At 38.7% G+C, this 19290-nt stretch overlaps 1 protein-coding gene across 1 annotated transcript in view; it reads left to right on the forward strand.

The window, feature by feature from the left end:
* Positions 1-19290, forward strand: part of pphln1 (periphilin 1) — a 132495-nt gene that overhangs the window by 53527 nt on the left and 59678 nt on the right. The window contains exon 5 of the mRNA XM_072268108.1: positions 9160-9347. Coding sequence (XP_072124209.1) covers positions 9160-9347 — 188 coding nt within the window. The remainder of the gene's footprint in view (positions 1-9159; positions 9348-19290) is intronic.

Raw genomic sequence — 19290 nt, forward strand, 5'->3', positions numbered from 1 at the left:
TGCGATCTTTAGTATTTTCCCTAATGGAGATATGTCAATAGTACACGTTTTTAGCATGGCCACTTTTGAGACAGAGCTACTGAAGTATTTAGCAAACCACAAACAAAATAATTTACTATATTGATGAATTTAATTAAACCAATTGATCATTTATGCCATAACAAAATATTAATCAAAATATTTAATTTCTAAATTGATTAATAAAAATAGAAATGCACAGTAGTAAATTTGAGCTGGTATAGAGCTGTACCTTCAACTAAGGTTGAAAAGAAATGTTAACAAGTTTAAAGAGATTTAAAGTAAATCATAATTATTAACTCACGCCTGGACAATGTTAAGCATTAAGAGGAAGATGGAAGTGGGGAGAGGGGAGGGAAGAGAAATTTCAATGCAAATTACTCACAATTTCCCCCTCCTGCAAGTCCTCATTGATTGTAATTGCATAACTGTTATAATGTCAGTTTTAGGTATGAAGTGTTTTCCCTTATAATGTGTTCATATTCTTGCCTTCAGCAACATTTCTTTCTTATTTTATGTTAAAGAACAACAAATGTAACAGCATATGTCAGTAATAATAAACCTGAAGAACATGACTTATGTTTATCAGAGCTTAAATCAGAAAGTAATGTTACGGTTTTTAAGACACTGCCAAGGGAAACTTAACCCACTTTCTGAGCACGGGGGCCCCCCAGGGCTGTGTGCTCAGTCCACTGCTGTTCACTCTGCTGACCCACGACTGTGCTGCAACACACTGCTCGAACCACATTATCAAGTTTGCCGATGACACGTCCGTGGTGGGTCTCATCGGCAAGAACGATGAGTCAGCATACAGAGAAGAGGTGCAGTGGCTAACGGACTGGTGCGGAGCCAACAACCTGTCCCTGAATGTGAACAAAACAAAAGAGATGGTTGTTGACTTCAGGAGGACAGGAATGATCACTCTCCACTGAACATCGACGACTCCTCCGTAGAGATCGTTAAGAGCACCAAATTTCTTGGTGTTCACCTGGTGGAGAATCTCACCTGGTCCCTCAACACCAGCTCTATAGCAATGAAGGCCCAGCAGTGTCTCTACTTTCTGCGAAGGCTGAGAAAAGTCCATCTCCCACCCCCCGCCCCATCCTCTCCACATTCTACAGAGGTTGTATTGAGAGCATCCTGAGCAGCTGCATCACTGCCTGGTTCGGAAATTGCACCATCTTGGATCGCAAGACCCTGCAGTGGATAGTGAGGTCAGCTGAGAAGATCATCGGGGTCTCTCTTCCCGCCATTACAGACATTTACACCACACACTGCATCCGTAAAGCAAACAGCATTATGAAGGACCCCACACACTCCTCATACAAATTCTTCTCCCTCCTGCCATCTGGCAAAAAGCACCAAAGTACTCGGGCTCTCACGACCAGACTATGTAACAGTTTCTTCCCCCAAGCTATCGGATTCCTCAATACCCAGAGCCTGGACTGACACCAACCTACTGACCTCTACTGTGCATATTGTCTTATTTATTATTTATTGTAATGCCTGCACTGTTTTGTGCACTTTATGCAGTCCTGGGTAGGTCTGTAGTCTAGTGTAGTTTTGTGTTGTTTTACGTAGTTCAGTGTAGTTTTTGTATTGTTCATGTAGCACCATGGTGCTGAAAAATGTCGCGTTTTTACTGTGTACTGTACCAGCAGTTATGGTTGAAATGACAATAAAAAGTGACTTGACTTAAATTTCTAAGAGGGAAAGTGGCTGAAATCTGCCATTTTACATAAGGAGATTTTTAGCGTCAGGTTATTAGCATTTTTAATATAGCTCATTAATGCCAGTTTTTTTCATAATTATTTATGATGTGCAGAACACAAGGGACAAATGCATGATTGATAACATAAACAACATTTGATCATAAAATACAGGTATTCTAAATGCATTAATTATATGCTATTCTGTTAATAAAATTATATAAACAGAGGGGGAAAAAAATCAAAAATCTTATAAATATAAATAGAGCTATAAATCTCTGAAATAATATTATCTAATTTGAGTGTAGAGTTCAAAATAAAATACAGGACATGTTTATAAAAATGCACTACATTCTTCAGAATTGCTGTTGATCCTGCTTATAGTGGAGGTATTAGAGAAGATATCAAGAAGTACTATATACATTGGGTGGGGGGGGAGGGGAACTGTGGAGAACCTTTGTAAGAGTTTATGTCCAAATTAGCAATAATCTTCTGAAAATCCTGTCGTGTGCCATGGTAATTTTGAGCTGAGATTATCAATGATTCACAAATTAGTAACAATAATTATGGACTTCTTTAAGGAAAATGGATGAGTTTTGGTGCTTATTATCTTTACAGAAGCCCTTGGAATTTTCCTTTGCCTTGTCTGCTAGAGCGACGTCATGCCTGCTTTTAGTTCTCCTGATTTCCTTAAGTCCTGATGAAGGGTCTCTACCTGAAATGTTGACTGTTTATTCATTTCCATGGATGCTGCCTGACCTGTTAAGTTTTTTCCAGTATTTTGTATGTTACTGAACATTACCAAGCTAACCAATTCTTTACATATTTCGTTACCCCTACAAAATCAAGCAACAATGGCTAGCCTAGTTGATGATGTAACATCAGCACTCTCATCAAGACAAATGAAAAGAAAATTACATGATCTATCATCTTTTATCAGTTCTGCTATGTTTGTTCCAATTATTAATATTTTATCTTTTATTGTTTTTTGATCACTAGGCAAATCTTTAATGTACTGAATACTTCTTTCCTTTTCTGGAAAAACTGTCAAAAAGAAAAGGTGCATACTCTAGCTACGACATGTTCTCCATCACCGAGAGTTTTTCCATGTTGGGCAATAATATTTGAAACCTCAAATCTAGCGGCAACTAAGTTGGAGCTACCTGAAATAAATGTCATCAAAACATTTGACTTTTTTTTAATTGTTGATTTCTGAAGAAATATGTTCGGTTTGTTCTTGCTCACTTTATCTCAGTCATGTATGAAGAGTTTCATAAAAATTGAAAATCTCTGCTGCTTCTGTCATTTGTATATTTTGTGTCTTTGGTGTATGTATTATTCAGATCAGACTAAAATATTTAAATACTACTTTCAAATACACCATTTAATTTTTTTTAAATTATCAACTTTTGAATTATCATTAAACTCTGGCAATACAGTTTTCCTAATAAAAATTATCAGAAAAAAATCCATGGAGGCATTAAACTCGTACAGTATTTACCATTATTATCACTGAATATCCAGCATTCACTCACAAACAACATAGGAAGAAATATAAGCAGAGTGAAGCCAATGCCAATAGGTCCAACTTTTTACTATACAAATACTCATATGTTCAGTGGGTCTTCAAGGATTTCAGAATGTATTACCCAACATCACATGTTTCTGTAACCGGAGTGAGATGTTCCCTGCGAAAACCTCTCACTGCTCACAGGTTCTAAAAAAAAATCACTCATTGCTTCATTTGGCAATAAAGATGGTCACCATGTGTCTTTTTATTATGGTAGGTTTAAAGAATCAAGGAGCTGCACTGCATGCCATAAGTTTGCCACACTTGAGAGAAAGTTTCAAAATATTCAACAGAGCAAGTTACTGACAGCTTTGTCTTCTATATTACTGAGATATAGTATAGATTTTGGGGGATTGTAATGAAGTTTAAACAGATTCTAAATTTGGAAGAATTCTGTTCTCTTTACTTCATGTATGCAATCTTAGTTTTGCAAAAAGAGGATCCAAAGCTTGGGCCTTCCCTATTGAGACATTCATTGTTTCTGAGGAAATTCTGATATGCTTTCCTCCATGATGCTACATGGAAGTTTATTCTGTAATATGTTTGGCATTTGTATATGAAAGATTTACTTGCTGCCCGTTAGGCTGCTGACGCTTAGGGCAGCAATGAAGGTGCTCCATTTCTGGCCACGTTCAGGGCTTCCTTCATTGTGTCAGTAGCTTCCTCGTGGTTTTCACTACTGTCAGTCATGCAAGGTGTAGAAGGATTGTTCAGTGCTGTTTCGGTAACAATTTTGTTTTACCAGCCTGGGTTGTTAGCCCTGAGCTGGACCCCAGCAAGAGCCAAAGCATAAAATGCTGACTCCAGCCAACATAGCTTTTTGGGTCATTGAGGCATGCAAGCCCCCAAACCACAACAAGGTTGTAGTCCTCTTGGAGGTATATGAAAAATAACTTTCTATTATAATTAAGTTGTCTTTAAGAATTTTGCTATATTTCCTGGTTCTATGTCTACAGTTTATTTTTAGTAATTAATAAATTAAGGGTGACAAAATGGTGCAGATAGAGGAGCGGGTATTTACCAGCTGCAGTGACCTGAGGTCAATCATCACCTTGGGGTGCTCTCTCTGGAGATTGCATATTCTCCCTGTGACTGCATGGATTTCTTCTGATTGCTGTTGTTTCTTCCCACATCCCAAAAACCTGGATGTTGGTTGGTAAATTGTTCTTCATGTAATGTTGAGTTGTAGAATCTGGGGGGAGTTAATGGGAATAAGAAAAAATGCAGTTAATGTAGGATTAGTGTAAATGGTTAATAATTGGTTTGGGACTACTAAACCAAAAGGCCAGTTTCTGTGCTATATCTCCCTATGAGTCTATGTTCCAAGTTGATAGTTGTTCAGTATTTTATTTGTCAAATTTGTCTGCACTTCAAAGAATCATTCTGGTATCGCCCTGGTAAATGTAACTCTGGCATCACTTTATGTTAGCAAAAATATTTGACCATAAAGTGCTGTGGATACTGCTGAAGTACTATTATAATTTGTGCATTAAATTTCTTTTGTCACCTTTCTGTCTTTTTGCCTCCTTTATGCACATGTTCCATGATTTCTGATTCACTACATTCTTCCCACCCTCTATTTCCCTTAATATTTCAGTTAACAGAAACCTAACAATCAGAAATATAAAATTAGCTATGGGTATCACTTTGATTGCTATTTGCAGAAAGGCAGTCCAAACTACTTTCTGCATGTGTTGTTCTGCATTTGTTTCCTAACATGAGGTTTACCTCAGATTTTTGAACCATTCCCCTTTGTTGTGGGCTCCCCTCAAATTAACTTCTTGCTGATCCAGGATCTCAACCCAAAATGTTGGGTTATATATTTTGCTTTCACAGATGTTGCTTAAGCTCCTGAATTCTTTAAGCATTCTCATTTTGTTTCAGATTCTAGCATCTGAATATTTTTTGCCTTGATTTCTTTCTACTCATTCGATGAGTTCTCCTTATTCTTAAACACTGTTAAATCATCCTGTGATCTTCAAAGCTATTGGAGGCACACACGATATGTACAAGTAATCCTTTGTTTTGAAAACCAAGCTTCATCCTGGTAAATTAGTCCTCCACATTCTTCTAGACTGTCTCTTCAGGGGTAGTAATTACTTCTCAGAGTACTCTGAAGTATTTTGTGACTTCAGGGTTTTGTGTCACTGAAATAGCTCATGCTTCATGTACCATTGTGTTCTCATTATAAGAGAATTTAGATAAGCAATTGCTAAGTGAAAACCGTCGTGGAAACAGGATGGACAGGAACAAGTAATATTCACTTGGAAACTGCACGTTGACACTGTTGTAGATATAGAGTACTACAGTACAGAAATAGGCCCTTTATCCCAACTCTTGGTCTAGCCAGAGTTATACACCAGGGGTCCCCAACCTTTTTTGCACCACGGACCGGTTTAATATTGACAATATTCTTGACCGTGGGGGTGGGGGGGTGGTGTTCAAGTAGGGTTAAACTCACCTCAACATGTCTTTTACAGTTAGGGTTGCCAGCTTTCTCACTCCCAAATAAGGGACAAAAGTAGCAGTCAAATACGGGACACTTGGGAAAGACTACCGTGACCATGAAGCCTTGCGCGGGTACCTGTGTGCACACATGTGACGTGCTTACGTGCCGATTTTTTTCCACAGGTCAGTTTTGGCTTAATCTTCCCGACTACACTGTACATACATTATTTCTATTTTATATAGGCTGTGTATTTATCATATCATTCCTGCTTTTACTATATGTTGGTGTTATTTTAGGTTTTATGTGTTATATGGTATGATTTGGTACGTTACTTTTTGGGTCTGAGAACACTCAAAAATTTTTCGCAAATAAATTAATGGTAATTGCTTCTTTGCTTCATGCCATTTCAGCACGTAAGGTTTCATAGGAACGCTCTATCTTAGTGGGGGAAATACGGGACAAGGGCGGTCCTGCATGGGACAAACCAATTTAGCCCAATATACGGGATGTCCTGGTAAATACGGGACAGTTGGCAACACTATGTTCAAGTTCAACAGTGCGTGACAGGGAATGAGGAAATGTGCAGCTGACTCATATTGTTTCCTCACGGCCCGGTAGCACAAGCTCTGCGGCCCAGTGGTTGGGGACCACTGTTATACACCATTTCCTTGCATCTATTGAACTCAGTTCCCTAATGAAGGCCAACACATCATATGCCTTCTTAACCACTCTGTCAATTTCCACTGCAACTTTGAGGGATCTATGGACTTGGACTCCAAAATCTTTTTCTCCACACTGCTTAGAGTAGTGCCCTTAAGTTTGTCATCTGCCTTCAAGTTCAACCTTCTGAAATATATTACTTCACACTTTTCAGGATTGAACTCCACCTGCCACTTCTTAACCCAGCTCTTCATCCTGTCTCTGTCTCATTTTAACTTATGACAACCCTTTACAGTATACGCACTACAGTAGTGTAGTGGTTAGTGCGATGCTGTTACAGCTCAGGGCATTCTGGAGTTCAGAGTTCAATTCCAGCGATGTCTGTAAGGAGTTGCAACACACATCAAAGTTGCTGGTGAACGCAGCTGCAACTTTGATGTGTGTTGCTTGAATTTCCAGCATCTGCAGAATTCCTCGTGTTTACGTCTGTAAGGAGTTTGTGTGTTCTCCCCATGAACCATGTGGGTTTCCTCTGGATGCTCCAGTTTCCTCCCACAGTCCAAAGACATACCAAATAGTAGGTTAATTGGTCAATGTAAATCGTCCTGTGATTAGTCTAGTGTTAAATAGTGTGTTGCTGGCGGGAGTGTGGCTTGATGGGCCAGAAGGGCCTGTTCCCCACTGAACCTCAAAATAAATGAATAAATAAATAGATAGACAAATGCCACCAACCTTCAGGTTACTTGCAAATTTGCTAATGTACCTTTGCACTTCCTCATCTAAGTCATATAAAAATCCAAAGTGCAGTGGTCCCAGAACAGATCCCTACAGAACACCATTAGTCACTGAATATGTTACATCTACAACCAACGTCTACCTTCTATGGGCTAGCTGATTTCAAATCCATGCTAACAAGTTTCCATGGATTCCGTGCCTCATGACATTCTAGATGAGCCTTCCATGGGGAACCTTGTCAGACTCCTTACTAAAATCCATATACACCACATTCACTCTACCTTCATCAGTTTATTTTGTCACTTCGTCAAAAAATTAAATCAGGCTCATGAGGCATTACCTACCCTTCATAAAGCTCTGCTGACTAACCCTAATAAGACTATGCTTCTCCAAATGCTTGTAAATCCTGTCTCAAAGTGCTCACCAGCAAAAGGCTCACTGGTCTATAATTCTCAAGATTGTCCCCATTACCTTTTCTGCGAACAAAGGAACAATATTTATCATGCTCTCGTCTTTTAGTTCTACTTCTGTGGCCAGTGTGGACAGATTGTCAACACCCCAACAATCTCTTCCCTTGCTTCTCCTAGTAACCTGGGATATATTCCATCCGTCCTTGGGGACTTGCCTATCCCAATAATTTTTCAGAAGCTCCAACACTGCCTCTTTCATAACCCTGATGTGCTCAATCACATTAGCCTGTTGTATGCTGACTTCACATTTTTCACTGGTGAAAATTGAAGCAGAGTATTCATTAAGGACCTCACCTACTTCCCCTGACTTGAGGCACATTTCTCCCTTTATCCTGAGTGGTCCTACATTCACTCTAGTCATCCTCTGTACTTCACATACATGCAGAATACCTTGGGGATATTCCTTGCTCCTATTTCCAAAGGCCTTCTCATGTCCCTTACTCTCTTTCCTAAGCTCCTTCCTGCCTACCTTGTGACTCTCAAGATCCTTGTCTAATTTTTGCTTCCTAAATCTTAAGTATGCTTTCTTCTTCCTTTTGACTGAATGTTCCACCTCACTTGTCAGCCATAGTTCCTTCATCTGACCATCCTTTCCCTGCATCAAAGGGATAAACCCATCCCGAAGCCCATGCAGGTGCTCCTTAACAGCCTTCCCATTTCCACTGTGCATTTCCCTCAGAACATTTCCCATTTTATATGCTCACAAGTTCCTGCCTAATACCATTGTAATTGGCCCTCCCTCAATTAAATACCTTCTCCTATAGTCTGCTTCTATCCTTGTCCATGGTTATGCTAAGGACCAGGGAGGTGTGGTCATTACTCTGAAATACTCACCCCTGGAGAGGTCTATCACCTTCATTGCCTAGTGCTAGATCGTGTAGGCCTGATCTCTAGTGGGTCTGTCCATGTACTGTGTAAAGAATCCGTCCTGGACACACCTAACAAATTTTGCCCCATCTAAACATTTTGCACTCTGGAGGTGCCGATCAATATTCAGTAAGTTGAAGTTGCCCATCAAAAATATGCTAACTTAATTGCTCCTTGGTGTCTCATTGACACTGACTGAGGAGCTATTGGTGGTGGTGGGGAGAGGGGGTTGTCTAATGAAAATTCTCAGTAGAGTGATTGCTCCCTTCCTGTTTCTGACTTTCACCCACACTGACTCAATATGACATCCCCCCTTTCTGCAGCTGTGATATGTGGCTAAAGATTTGATTTGAAGAAAGCATAAGCATTTTTGGAAACAATACCAATTGTCATGAATTTTCAGACAGTAAATGACAGTATCTGTACTTCAATACTGTAGAGCTTTGGCAGAAACATCAGGGCGATTGGCAAGTAGTTATATATAAGCAATGTAACATTCAGAGAATACTTAATATTATTTTAAAAGGTCTATCCTGAAAGATTTACTTACATTGGATATTCTCAAAATAATGTGAATATATGTCTTTTAGTTTCTGGTCTTTAAATAAAAGTAAGATGGGAGTTGTAAAGAATAATAACAGTGACAAAGTCTTCTAAGAGAGATATTTGGTATTCTAACAGGTATAACTCAAGAAGAAACACCTACTATTCCTCCCAATTTGCAAGAGAGCGTTCACCTCATAAAAGGGAAGTTTCTTTCTACAGAGAAGAATCGCCTCATAACCGCTCTGGATCAAGCACGAGCAGCAGAAGCTATTCCCCAGAAAAGGGCAAGCAGCCACCATCCTACCAGTCCCAATTCAGTAGAAGTAAGTATAATTAGAAAGAAGGATCACTTTCATTTGCAAAGAAAGTACTTTTAAATGAACTAGTGTTAGGCTTGTTGAATGATTTAAAAGTAAATGGAAGGCGAGTAAAATAATAAAACAGTTGCTTATGAAATAAAGTGCTATTTATGTTATTAATTTCCAGTCATTCCACATTGCACCCCACACTCTTGAAGTTATATTTTAATTTACTTCTATTTTTGAAAAATTGTTTACTTGCTATGTGGTTTCCTTGTATCTCTGGTGACTAACGCTCAGCAGTAATGAAAGCTTGGAAAACAGTGTAAGTGCTGGGCAATTATTGCTAAATGAGAAGCATTTTACTGGGGAAAGCTCTTATCAATGTAAACTGCATAAGCATTGACTTTCATACTAAGTTGCATAAGTCAGTTTCTTCCATTGCATAACATTCAGAAAATGTTGCTTTTGGTTGTTGCTCTCTTAGTCCAGATTTATGTCACCAGGTTGTCAGGCTAGTTTTTGACTTGGCCCCAAAGGAAATGGTGAGGAGAATTGCAAGGTATTGTCAGTGCCCTACTGGATATCAGTCGAAACCCTTATTTTCACTTGGCAGCCCTGATGTGTGTCTTTTAAAACATTAGTGTCTTGACTTCGGCAGAAATGCTTTCACAGAGCAAAGGCTGATCTTCAGAAACTAACAATCTTATCTTTTTGTTTCAGAAGTGGTGTTACAATGGTAAGCTAATGGGACTAATACTCCACAGAACTGATCAACCATCATCCTGTGTCTTTCTGTTCCCCTATAATCTTCTTCTCCAGCTATCTATCACCCACACACACTCGTCCCACCGGTTTTCCTCACACCTCCCTCTCTTTATTCTGTGCCCCACTGACCTCGCTTATCAAATCCAGCATGTATCACCTCTCCGTTTCTGATACCATTCCTGCCCTCAGCTCTCTATCAACACCCTCCTCACCCAGGTCCACCTATTACTTGCCAGCTCTTACCTCACCCTTCCCTTCACCTTTTTATGCTGGCTATCTCCCTCCTCTTTCTTTCCAGTCCAGATGAAGGGTCTTGACTCAAAAGATCAACTGTCCATTTCTGTCTGTCAATGCTGAATTCCTCGGGCATAGTTTTTGTGTTGCTTCAAGTTCCAGTGCATTCTCTTCTGTCTCATAGCATCTGTCTATTGTTGTTGTCCTGTCATTATATTTTGTAAACAGTTTCCATTTTTATGAAATTTTTATTGTTTAAGACAGTCAATTTCTCTATAATTGATTTATTTCTTCATGATATTTCATGGCACTTCGCTTTTTGTGTTGAAATGGCAAATTGATTTTGGGACATTTTTACATAATTTATTGACACACAAGTGATAATTTTACAAAATCAAAAGCTTCATTGTCAGAGGGTTAAATAAGTCTTGGGAAGAGACAAGACAAAGTAAAAGATGTTTACTGTACTGTAATTCCTGGTCAGTTCATGTCTATCCTAATTTCTTCTCAAAATTCCACCATAATTTTAAGAGATCTTGTTGTCTTCTTTTCTGTATTTTCACATTTCTCCTAAGTACAATTTACTTTTTACTTGTCTATAGAAGTTCTTACAATCTACCTTTATGCTTATTGCTAATCTACCCTTGAATTCTGCTTTCCCTTTCCTTGTCAATGTCCTGTTGCCGAATTCTTAAATTTTCCCATTGCTCAGGCTCATTGCTTTGTTTTGTAATGTTTATCAGCCTTTCCCTTTCCTTCTATATTTGTTTTTAACAGCCAAAGCTAGGGTATTGTCTTGAGAGGATATTAAACTATATTGTAAACAAAGTACTAATTCTTTAGAAATTAATCATTGCTGGTTTACTGTCAAACTTTTAACATGATTTCCCAATGTACCATACCTAACACATGCCTAATGCTTCGTCGTACTTGGATTTAAGATTTTTTTTCATAATGGGAAGTAATCAGTAGCTTTTCTATTACATGGTTGCATGGTTATTGTACATTTTTCCTTTGCAAAATGTGTGACTTGTCTTTTCCTGAGGCTGGGAAAATTGTATCATCCACAAATTTAATTGGAATCCACCATTCAGACATGAAGTAGACAAATTACTTGAAGTATCATAGGGGATGAGGATTGGCAATGTGTTGGGAATTTGGGAGAATATTAACTTGGGGTATGCCGTAGAATTGAATGGGATGCGCAGGCACGGTCAGTTTGTTTGGGGGGTGGGCAATTGGGAGATAATAGGGTGTTTTGGTTGGGAATGGGAGGGGGTTGATGGTTGGGATGAACAGCAAATGGGCAAGGGAAAATCATTGGATTTGATTGTGATGGGAGGGGAAATTGGGTCTGAATCTAACTGAAAATTACAAGTGACCTGGAGATTGACAGGTTATGCAGCAGAGATGCAAAAGGTATGGTAGGTGTGTTTATGAATGTAAATAATTCATTTGGTACCCCTTTCGAGCTTTCTATTTCAGGACTATGTTGTGATGACTGGGGTGTCCTGGGAGTACCTCATAACTAGTGGGTCAGGACCTTGTGATGCAAGTTCAAAATGCCAGAATGAGGAATGTTACCATCCTGAGATGGAAATTGCATTTTAAGGATGATTGATACCAAAAAGTAACTGAATGAATTTTATAAGTGACATGTAATGACTCTGAAATGGTCATTGTTGTGCTTCAATACAGAAATAATTGAATTTCCTATTTGCATAACATTGAAAAGAATCACAGTGTGCAATTGAATTTTTGCCAACAATATCATAGAAATGTGAGTGTATAGGTCAATTGAAGCTGCTCTTTTGTGTTTTGAAAAATTATGGTTGATGTTATGTAGGTTCCTTGGAATCACAAGAACATTGATATTTATCTTCATTCTTTCATGGAAATCCATTAATCATTCTTTCAACTTGAACAGCTATAATAAGCATGATCTAAATTTTATAGATGTTTCATCGTTCAGCATTCACTGGCACATGGAAAATGGAATTTTCAATTTTGCTGGTGTTCTGTTGTTTTTTTTTAGGAGATGTAAGAACAAAGTGGTAATTTGTCTAGAATTTCAAAAGGGTTTTGATAAGGTACTCCTTTATAATGAATCAAATTGTAGAATGTGGAGTTGACATAAATGGCAGAATGAATTGCTGGCTGGTTTCAGGGCAAAAAATAGAAAGAGAAAGTAAATGTTGGCTGTTGTTGGTGGAAGAATTGTAGACAAGTTCTCTCTGGGTTGGTGTTGCTAATCAAGATTTGCGTCAGTATCTGAGATTCTAGAATCAAAGACAATACTTTTATATTTTCTGATGATACCTAGTTTAGGAAGGTAGGATGGTGAATCAAGTTCACCATAGCTAAATGAAAAGATGTACGTTTTGATTGGAAGAAAACAGAGGTCACATTGTGTGGATGGTTAGAGATCGGGTCGTAGCGGTGGGTGAAAATAAAAGAAGCTGAGACTAGATACACACCAATCACTGGAAGTTGTGTCTTTGTTTAGCAGTAACTCATGTACAATAGTGTATTTCTAGAAGCATAGAACTGAAGAGACTTTGTACAAACCATAGTTTAATCATACAAAATGGAGATGACAGTTGTGGGACATGACTATACAGTATGGATGGGATACAGAAAAGATTTTCTGAGAATGATGTTGAAAAGAATGTTGAGGATGGGTCTCTTTTCTCTTTAAAAAGGAATCTGAAAGTGGACCTGATAGAGATAATTAAAATGATAAAAATATTGATCAATTGATTACAGAGAAAATGTTTCTACATGGGGGAGAACATAGCTAGAAACCATTATTTTAGCAGAAAAATCCGTGTGTTGAGAATATTCAACTTAGTACCAGCTAGGGAATGGTTGACATGAATAGTATAGATGCATTTTTTTGGGGGGGGGTGGGGGGAGCTAAACAAGTATGAGAAAGATGGAAATAAAGGATTACAATAAAACATTTACTAAAGAAACTTGGAAGGATGCATTAGTAAAGTGCCAAAAGTTGTTAAGTTTATTTTTCTGTTTTAACAAATCCTTTTTCTATGTCCTTAAATTGCACTTGTAAACCAAACAAATAGAGAACAATTTAAACATTTTAATCTGTTGTATCATTTGGTTTTCAATATTTGTAGCTTTCCATCATATGATAGATTAATTGGTCTTTGTAAATTGTCCAGTGATTAAGCTGCGGTTAAATTGAGGTTTGCTGGGTGGCGCGGCTCAAAGGGCCAGGAGGGCCCACTCTGCGCGGTATCTCAATAAATATTCATTATGAATTTCATAAGCAGTTGACTGAATTTCTGTTTTACCATGAGAAGATTTTTTTTTGTTAGTGACAGCTGGACATCTCAAATTCAAGTTCAATTGCAACAGAAATGATTTCCATGAAGTATACTGCATTTTCTTCCATTCAATTATATCATTGAATCATAGAAAATTTACATCAGAGAAATAGGCAGATCAATCTGTCACAATAATAAAAATGCCAATATGTATCCCTGTTATAAAAGAGCTATTGGTCCTAATATCCCTTAATTAGCTCTTTGTTCGTAATCTAGTAGATGTGGCATAAAATGCTTCATGTTTAAATAAGTTTAGTCCTGATAAAGGGTCTGGGCCCAAAGAGTTGACTGTTTATTCCTTTCCATAGATGTTATTTGACCTGCTGAGTTCCTCCAGTGGTTTGTGTAATTCTGTAAGTTTAAGTACTATTTAAACGTGATGAGGGTTTCCGTTCCAACCAATGTTGTAGGTCTCTAAACCTTCAGGTACCACTGTTTGTCTAAAACACTCTTTGAAATTTCTCATGATTTTATCTTTTGCCTCAAATTTATGTTTTGTAGTTACTAACCTTTGATAAGAGAAACCTGTCCTCTCTTCATTTTATCTGGATCTCCCAAGCATTCCAGCTTACCTGACATTTTCTGGTAACTACATCTCTAGCGAAATCCTCTTTAATCTTCTCGTCTGATATTGTTGTGCTCTTCCTTTAGCCTTCATTCTGCTTTCCTCCATAACTTCTCTCCCCCCACCCCTGCCTCTTTCCCCCTCCCCCTCAGTTCCATTGGCCCTCATCCCCTCATCATTGTGTTCTACGTATAAACTACCAGCATCTGTTCCACTGACCTCCACCCCTTATGCTGCTGTATACTGGCAACTTATCCTCTTCCTTCTTAGTTTGTTGAAAGTTCCTGACCTAAAACGTTACGTTTTGTAACTTCAAAACATTAAACTAATTGAAAGGAAAACACAGGTGTCCAAAACGTGAGTTCAACTTCACTTTAAGCAAGGTGTGCACGTATCAGATGGTAGCATGATGATGTATGCAATTCACTTATTAATACATATAACCCGCAGTGAATTAAATTAATAATTCTTAATTGACCAATATACACATCTATGCACACAAGGTTATTCAAACATTACCTAAATATTAAATACACAAACTCCTCCCTGCTCATCTATGAACAACTCAATAGAGAATGCATCTCGACTATAAACATAGTATATCATATAGTACAATAACTATATCCAGACATCCACAGCATAGTAAGATTTTAAATTATCCTATTCAGGCCTAAAGATTTAATTGCCGTGGAGGATTTCTTACTCTTGTGGGATGATGTCTTTCCTGACAAGGGGAATCATTCTGCTTGGCAGGTGAGACTTGTGGCTGTGAAAACAGTCTCAGGTTCTGAAACCTCCTTCGTTGTTGTTGTAGGATTAATTGAGGCTGCAGGAAGTGGTTCTGACAGCTCTGGACACCTTTCTACTTCCTTTTTCTAGTTTATACATCTTGATCTTGTGAAGATGCATTTAATTCACTGGCATTATTTCTTTCTATTGCTCCTTTTACGATCCGATGTCTCCTCTTGGTTTCCTCATCCAGCTGGGCTTTGGTCTTTGCATCTACTTTTAAAAGCAGCTTTTTGCCTCCCACTTGAAGTCCATGCAATAACCTTAATGCACGCAGAGTAAACTCTGCTTCTTTATACTCACACAAGTAGAATGCTTGCAATTTTCCTGAAGTATCTTGAACTCTCTTTCATCTTCAGACCAAACTACATTTCATAAGTAACTGCCTGATTAAACTATCAGAAGCTTTCTCAGATATGTTGTAGTTGGACCACTGCTTTTGTCACTTTCACGCTTTCTCTGAGTAGCATAGTCCTTCCTTGGTCCAATATGCTTTTGAACCAGAGGCACAGAGGTTTGCAAGAACACAAGCTTGTCCTCTGTTGGGCAATGAATGATTCATGGTGTTTGGCATGGAGACAGTTGTGGCATCGTCCAGTACCTTTTTAATTCGCTTTCAGTTGACTATTGCAGGGGATGTGGCATGCAAATGATGGATGGCTCCCCAATCAATTTGTATTTGTCTCAGCCAATTACGCCCCCACAATGCTGGTCTTCCTGTTTTTATCACATACAAACTCAATTTGGCTTGTTGGTTGTTATATTTCACTGTTACGAATGTCATTCCCGCAGAAGTTATCTTTTCTCCAGTATAGGTTCTTAGTTGGAAATCTGCAGGCTTCAGTTTAGTGTCTTTGAAATGCCGTTCAAACTCATTTTGTGGACTGACTGAAACAACTGAACCAGTGTCTAATTCCGTTTTGGGTGTAAGCCATATTGATTGTCTATTTTTACTTTTCACACTATAAATCTCAAGGCTACACAGTCCTGTGTCACTCTCATCATTATCAGATTTTTCATCAACAGCATGAAGATTAGTGCTCTTTTTGAAACTGCAGCTTGACTTTTCAACTTTTTCTCTTCCCTGAGCGGTCCATTTGTTTCTGTCTGCCGGATATGCTGTTTGTCTGTGTCCTACTTTGGTGGATTTTCTGCAAGTTTCACCTTTAAACCTGCATTTATTTGGTGTATATGAGACCCTGGCACAATGGTAGCACAGTTTGTTCAGCCAGGCTGGTTTCTGTTTAGATGCTGCAATTTTGTTCACACTCACTTTCATTCCTGACTACAACTCAATTGCATCTCTACGGTTTCCATTGAAACAGTGATTTCCACTGCTCTTTTAAATGTAAGCTGTGCTTCAGATAGAAGCTGTTTTTGAATGCTTTCTTGAAAGATTCCACAAACTTAAAGGATCTTTCAGTGCATCATTAAGCCCATTACTGAATGGATAATGCTCAGACAATTCCTTAAATTTAGCCATGTACGCTGAAATGGACTCCCTTCTTTTTGATTCCACTTATGAAAGCTAATGTGTTCTGCAGTCGACAATGGCTTTGGTTCTAAATGTTCCTGAATTATTTTGACAATATCAGCAAAGCTTATTTCTGTTGTTTGGTTGGAGCAGTTAAATTTCAAAGCAAACTGAACGACTTTTAAACCCAATGCACTCAGCAAAATTTGTACTTGTTTCTCATTGGCTATTTCATTTGCTTCAGTGTACTGTTGAATCAGCATACTTGAGCCACTTACTGGTTGAGCAATTAAGTGTGTCATTCTTTGAACCCCTAAATTCTTCCACTTCTGACTTTTTTTTTAAAGTCAACTGCTTTTGCACTTTCTGGGCTGTGTCTTTTTCTCTCACCGTTCCTCGCTGCGATTTTTTTTGGGTTAGTTCAACTGTCTTGCTACGCTTCAACAGATCAATGGCCATCTCAGGTTCATTTTAAAAATACCTCGTCGCCGATGTTGTTTTGTAACTTCAAAATATTAAACTAATTCAAAGGAAGATGCAAGAGTAAGAAATGTGAGTCCAACTCATGTTTATTTTAAGTGAAGTGGGCACTAATCACATGGTAGAGTGATGATGTATGCAATTCACATATTATGAAGTATTTAAGCAAACAAGAATGCTTAATCAACATCATCCACAGACCCTGTTTGGTTCTTACAGCAGTCTTAATTTTTGTTTCACTTTCCAGCACCTGCAGTCTTTTTCTTCCAAAAACAAAGTATTTTTTGAATGCCATTAATGTTGAGTGGAACCTGTGTGCTATATTCACAAATCACAAAAAATTAACATGGAATATAGAACAGTACAGGCCCTTTGGCCACAATGTTGTGCCGACCTTTTAGCACTTCCCTCCTGCATACCTCTCTACTTTTATTTCATCCATGTGCCTATCATCTAAGAGTATCTTAAATGCCCCTAATCTGTCTCTACTATCACCCCATACATCCATCACTCTGCAAAAAAACCTACCTTTAACATCCTCCCCCCCCCATACATTCCTGCAATCACTGTAAAATTATGCCCCCTCATGTTAACCATTTCCACCCTGAGGAAAAAGTTACTGGCTGTCCAATCTATTGGTGCCTCTTATCATCTTATACATCTTTAATCAAATCACCTCTCATCCTCCATTCCATAGAGAAAAGCCCTAGCCCACTCAATCTTTCCTCATAATACATACTGTCTAATCCAGGCAGCATCCTGGTAAATTTCCTCTGCATCATCACTAAAATTTTCACGTCCTCCCCATAATGAGGTGACCAGAACAGAACACAACTCTCCAAATGTGGTCTAACTAGGGAATTATACGCTTCATCATCATTCATTATATGTGTATCATACGATATAGGCGATCATGGTCTTTCTGTGGCCATGATTATTCTCGGCAGATTTTTCTACCGAGGTGGTTGCCATTGCCTTTCTCTGGGCTGTGTCTTTACAAGACAGGTAACCTCAGCTATTATCAATACTCTTCAGAGATTGTCTGCCAGGACTTGTGATGTGCACCAGCTGCTCGTATGACCATCCACCACCTGCTCCCACAGCTCATGTGACCCTGATCAGGGGACTAAGTAGGTGCTACCACTTGCAGGCTAGTGGAGGGAAAGGGTGCCTTCCACCTCCTTTGGTAGAGACGTAACTCCATACTGCAACCCGTTCATATACTTAGTAGCCACTAATGGCCAGTAACCCATGATTATTTGAGTTCCTGTCAGCTTGAATCAGTGTGGTCATTCTCTTCTGACCTCCCTCATTAGCAAGGTGTTTTCACCCACAGAACTGCCGTTCGCTGGATTTTTTTTAGGGTTATAACAGTGGTGTGCAGAAGAGCATCTCTGAATGCACAACACATCGAACCTTGAAGTAACACACATCAAAGTTGCTGGTGAACGCAGCAGGCCAGGCAGCATCTCTAGGAAGAGGTACGGTCGACGTTTCAGGCTGAGACCCTTCGTCAGGACGGGTCTCGGCCTGAAACGTTGACAGTACCTCTTCCTAGAGATGCTGCCTGGCCTGCTGCATTCACTAGCACAGTTTGATGTGTGTTGCTTGAATTTCCAGCATCTGCAGAATTCCTCTTGTTTGCGAACCTTAAAGTAGATTGGCTGTAACAGCAGAAGACCAAAAACATACACTCAGAGGCCACAGGAGATACCTAATAAAGTGGCCACTGAGTGTATTCTGAACTGTAAAGCATTGGGGAGTGTAATGGAACAGAGGGACTTAGGAGTACAAGTACATAGTCCACTGCTAACAGTGTAACAATTAGACAGGATTGTGAAAAAGGCATTTATCACACTGGCTTTCATCAGTCGGGGCATTCAGTGTAAGAGTTGGGACATTATATTACAGTTATATATTATATTACATAAGTTGTTGAGGCTGCGTCGAATGTGTATGGTATTGAAAGATATGGTTAAACTAGAAAGGCTGCAGAAAAGAATTATGAGGATGTTGCCAGGGCTAGAAGGCAGAATTGTAGATTGGCCACACCAGGTTTTTTATTCACCGAATGTAGGAGAATGAGGGGGAGCCCTAAGAAAGATTTAAAATTATGAGAAGCATTAATCAGTATGACCTAAAATTTGATCAGTTTTTCAGGTAAGTCCTAAAACTAGATAGAGAACCCAATTTAATAAATAACACAAAAACATTATACTTCATTTATTTATTGAGAAAAATGATCCAATATTACATGTATTTGTTGGAAAAAGTATTTGAGCCTCTAGGGTAATGCCTTCTACAAAAGTT

The sequence above is a fragment of the Mobula birostris genome, chromosome 9 (genome assembly GCF_030028105.1).
Source record: "Mobula birostris isolate sMobBir1 chromosome 9, sMobBir1.hap1, whole genome shotgun sequence".
NCBI lineage: Eukaryota > Metazoa > Chordata > Chondrichthyes > Myliobatiformes > Myliobatidae > Mobula > Mobula birostris.